General features: G+C 51.6%; 1 protein-coding gene across 1 annotated transcript in view; it reads left to right on the top strand.

Moving 5' to 3' along the window:
• The first annotated feature begins 2,381 nt into the window (after positions 1–2,381).
• LOC108790278 (ribonuclease H1-like) overlaps positions 2,382–3,691 on the top strand; it is a 10,481-nt gene continuing 9,171 nt past the window's right edge. Inside the window, exon 1 of the mRNA XM_018560501.1 lies at positions 2,382–2,431. Within this exon, the coding sequence (XP_018416003.1) occupies positions 2,382–2,431 (50 nt within the window). The remainder of the gene's footprint in view (positions 2,432–3,691) is intronic.

The raw sequence follows: 3,691 nt of genomic DNA, 5'->3' as shown, positions 1-3,691 counted from the left end.
ATAACCGGCAGAGGGAGCGCGCCAGCAATAGAGGGGGGAGGCCGCACACTACATGTAGTCATAAAAAGTGGTACCGGCTGTTTTTGTTTGCGTGCACCCGTGAGCAGAAAAAAAAATTGTTAAATATGCAGCAAATTACTGTGTTAAAAAAGAACTATGGCCCAATTTTTTTTTGCCATAGTTCTCTTAAGGGCACATGTGTCAAACACAAGTCCCGCAGGCCAAATCCGGCCCGCCATTTCATTTCATGCACCTCTCATGCAGCTTTACATTTTTAAACCAAAGCCAGTGCTTTAAACAGATGCTGGGCTTCACAGGAAGGCTGCAAAGATCCCCCACAAGGTCCCGGCAGCCTTCCTGTTTATCGCGGTGCATGGTTACAGCAAATCTCCTTCTTTGGATCCATGCCACCCGCACCTGCTGAGACCAACCGGGACCTCTGGTGAGTCTGCACTATTACACTAATTGCTATTATTTTTCTTAGACTTCTAATTTCAGAGCTAGTTATTACTAAAACCAGTAATAATCAAATGCAGAGGCGATTATTTAATATGATAAAGAGTAGATACATGTATATAGTCTTACAGATACAATGGCCCTTTGTCTTGCACCTGACCTTTGGGCTCACAAGGCACTGTGGGGAGTTCGGCAGGCGAACAGCCCGCCGAACGCCCTGACAGTTCATGTGTTCGCCGAACACACGAACTGCCGATGTTTGACTTGAACATCGAGCCAATCCCTAGCTGACAGCTCTTCTGCTGCCTGTCCTTGATACATACGTCCTATTAGGCTACGTTCACACATAGGTGATTGAGCTGGTGAGCTGTTTTTGTGCGGTTGTCGCACATTTTCCTTTCCGCAATTTTGCTTTGTAAACCTCACGGTTATGGCGCATTTTTCAATGCATAGAGATGGCTATGGGACCCAAACCGCCCAACAATCGCCCGAAAATAGCCCCTGCACCTTTTTGCACGACAGGCGATTTCTACCACATGACAAATCGCAAAGGTGTGGACAGCTTCTATAGAATTGAATGCGATATCGCGTGACTTAATCGCCTAGGTGTGAACCTGGCCTTAAGATCAATGACGTATTGTCACAGCTGACACTGCAAGCCACTACAGAGAGTACGCCAGGGATGGGGACCCAAATGTTTTGCCATGGGGCCCAATGATTTGTAGTTACGTTCAGTGGTGTATTCTGGTTTGTCCAGAGAGCCCACCACAGATCCTGCATAGCCCCCGAGACCCTGCAGAACCCACCACAGATCATGCACCCCCCTGAGACCCTGCAGACCGGTGTGCTCTGCCCACCATAGACCCCACCACAGTCACTGCACAGCCCACAGAGACTCTCAGGTGGGCTGTGCAGAATCCATGCTGGGCTCTGCAGGATCTCTTTAGCAGCAGTGTGATAATCTTACCTGCTGATTGGTCCCTGGCCTCCTTCACCACTGGACTAGTGCTGCAGGACCTGGCCTCCTCCGCAGCCCGACGGCTCTTTGGTGACCCGGCTTCCTATGGCGTGACGGCGCCCTGGCCCCGCCCCTTCCTGATCCGACGTCGTCCCGGCCCCTCCTGCTGCTCCACCTCGCCCCCTCCTGCTGCTCCGACTCTTCCGCCGCCTCTTCTGCCACCTTGCCGACTCCGTCTTTTGACTCCTCCGCCCGGCTGCCCCTGAAAATTGCCGCCCAAGGCAAACGCCTCGTTTGCCTGGCGGCAGATACGCCCCTGGTACTCTCTAGAGAAATCCTGTTGTTGGCAACTCGCGGCCAGTGACAGGATCGCTAAAGTGACACGGTCCAAGTTTAGTGACATCACTGCCCTTGTGTTATTATTATTATACAAGATTTATATATCGCCAACAGTTTGTGCAGCGCTTTACAATATAAGGAAGACATTTCAGTTATTACAATACAAGATATGTATATATATTTATATATATAGTCAGGTAAGGAGGTGCGGGGGAGTGGGGGCTGTATACAGGCACCGTGTTGCACCCTAATCACGTGTATAACATAAAACATGTCAGGAGAGGTTTGATTAGACTTTAATATCACTTTAATTGCAGAATGATTCAAATATGTGATCACAGGCTGTGAAAGTCTTCTCCCCAGCACACTGTTTGGATTTTTATTATAACTACAGATCTTCCTATAATCTGATGAGTTCTCAGAACCAGAAACCCCTCCAGAGGCGCACGCGGTTCCTCCATGCAGGGGCGGTTCCTCCATGCAGGGGCGGGTCCAGGTCTCTGAGGCTCCTCCCACACACGAGGCAGTGTTTACCGCGCTGTATATATACAGCAGGAGAGGGCGGCGCTCAGTATTGCTTACTCAGTCCGGGATCTTCGTGGTGTGTTTGTTTTTGTTGTCTGCAGTCATGCCGTACGCCGTGCGTAAAGGTCGCAGTGTGGGAGTCTATGACACCTGGTAATGTGCATTTCTAGTGTATTGGAGGTGGTGTGGGTGGAATGGTCGGCACTGGGACCCCCGGTCATGATGTGTGTAGAGGGGGCGGCTCTGTGTTTATGTCATGTATTCTTTGGTTGTGCTGTGTGGGAGGCTCGGCCCGCACAGAGCTCTGCACACCGGAAGTACAGCTGTTGCCCGTAGCAACCAGTTACACTGAGCTGGGAGTAGAGGGCTGCGTAGTGGGAGGCCTGTATGCAGCTGCCGCGGTGTGCAGACTTGTCATAGGAAAACTGATCTGGACGCTGAGAGGAACTTCACCCCATTCTAACTTGTATGCTGGGTTGTATTCTATTCAGTGATGGTTTGTTCACATTAGGCAGAGTAGGCACTGGCTTGCAGGCGCCCTCCATAGAGGGGCGCGGTGCTGGTACCCACTCTGCCTAATTCACAGTGTGGTGTTGGGATACAACTCCGGCAATAGCACAAGTTATGCACCCCCCCCCCTCCAAGACCAGTGGCACCATCTACAGGAATCGCTGGCAGCGTAAGGCTGCCCTGTAAAATGCCTTTGATGTGGACAGCCTTATGCAATGCCAGGGTCCTTCTCTGTATGTGAAAGCCGGTGGGTCTGCAGCGGTTACCCATGGCAACCAGTCAGCTTCTCTGCTTAATTTCCAAGGCTTAACCGAACAGACTGAAGATAGTAGCTGATTGGTTGTTATGGGCAAAAGCTCCACTTTCTGTTTGCTCCCGTTTTGTATGAATTCCCACCTCATTGGTTCTAGAGACTGCAGGTGAAGCTATGGGGGAGGGGTTGTCTATACTGTGCATGAAAAAGTGGGAGGGGCTTAATAGGTCGACAGAATGATGGAGGGATCCGTGTGTACACCATGCCAGTGACACCGATGGGGGGTGCCCCTGGCTCCCAGCTATCTACCATTCCACTGACTGAGAGGCTCCTGGCTCCCAGCTATCTACCATTCCACTGACGGATAGGCTCCTGGCTCCCAGCTATCTACCATTCCACTGACGGAGAGGCTCCTGGCTCCCAGCCATTCCACTGACGGAGAGGCTCCTGGCTCCCAGCCACCGTGTTTCCCCGAAAATAAGACTGTCTTATTTTATTTTTTTTGCACGAAATAAGACAGTCTTATTTTCGGGGGATGTCTTACCTGGCTGGGGGAGGAGTGGACGAGGTCCCGGAAGGCGGCGTGCTGTTGCCGGTCCCGGCGGATGTCGCTTCCATTGTGCGTGTGGGCGGGGCTGGAGCTGCGGGTG

This window comes from Nanorana parkeri, unplaced genomic scaffold (assembly GCF_000935625.1).
Source record: "Nanorana parkeri isolate BGI_ZX_2015 unplaced genomic scaffold, ASM93562v1 scaffold460, whole genome shotgun sequence".
Taxonomy (NCBI): Eukaryota; Metazoa; Chordata; class Amphibia; order Anura; family Dicroglossidae; genus Nanorana; species Nanorana parkeri.
The sequence above is the reverse complement of the archived record's forward strand: the minus strand, read 5'-3'. Positions and strand labels throughout refer to the sequence as shown.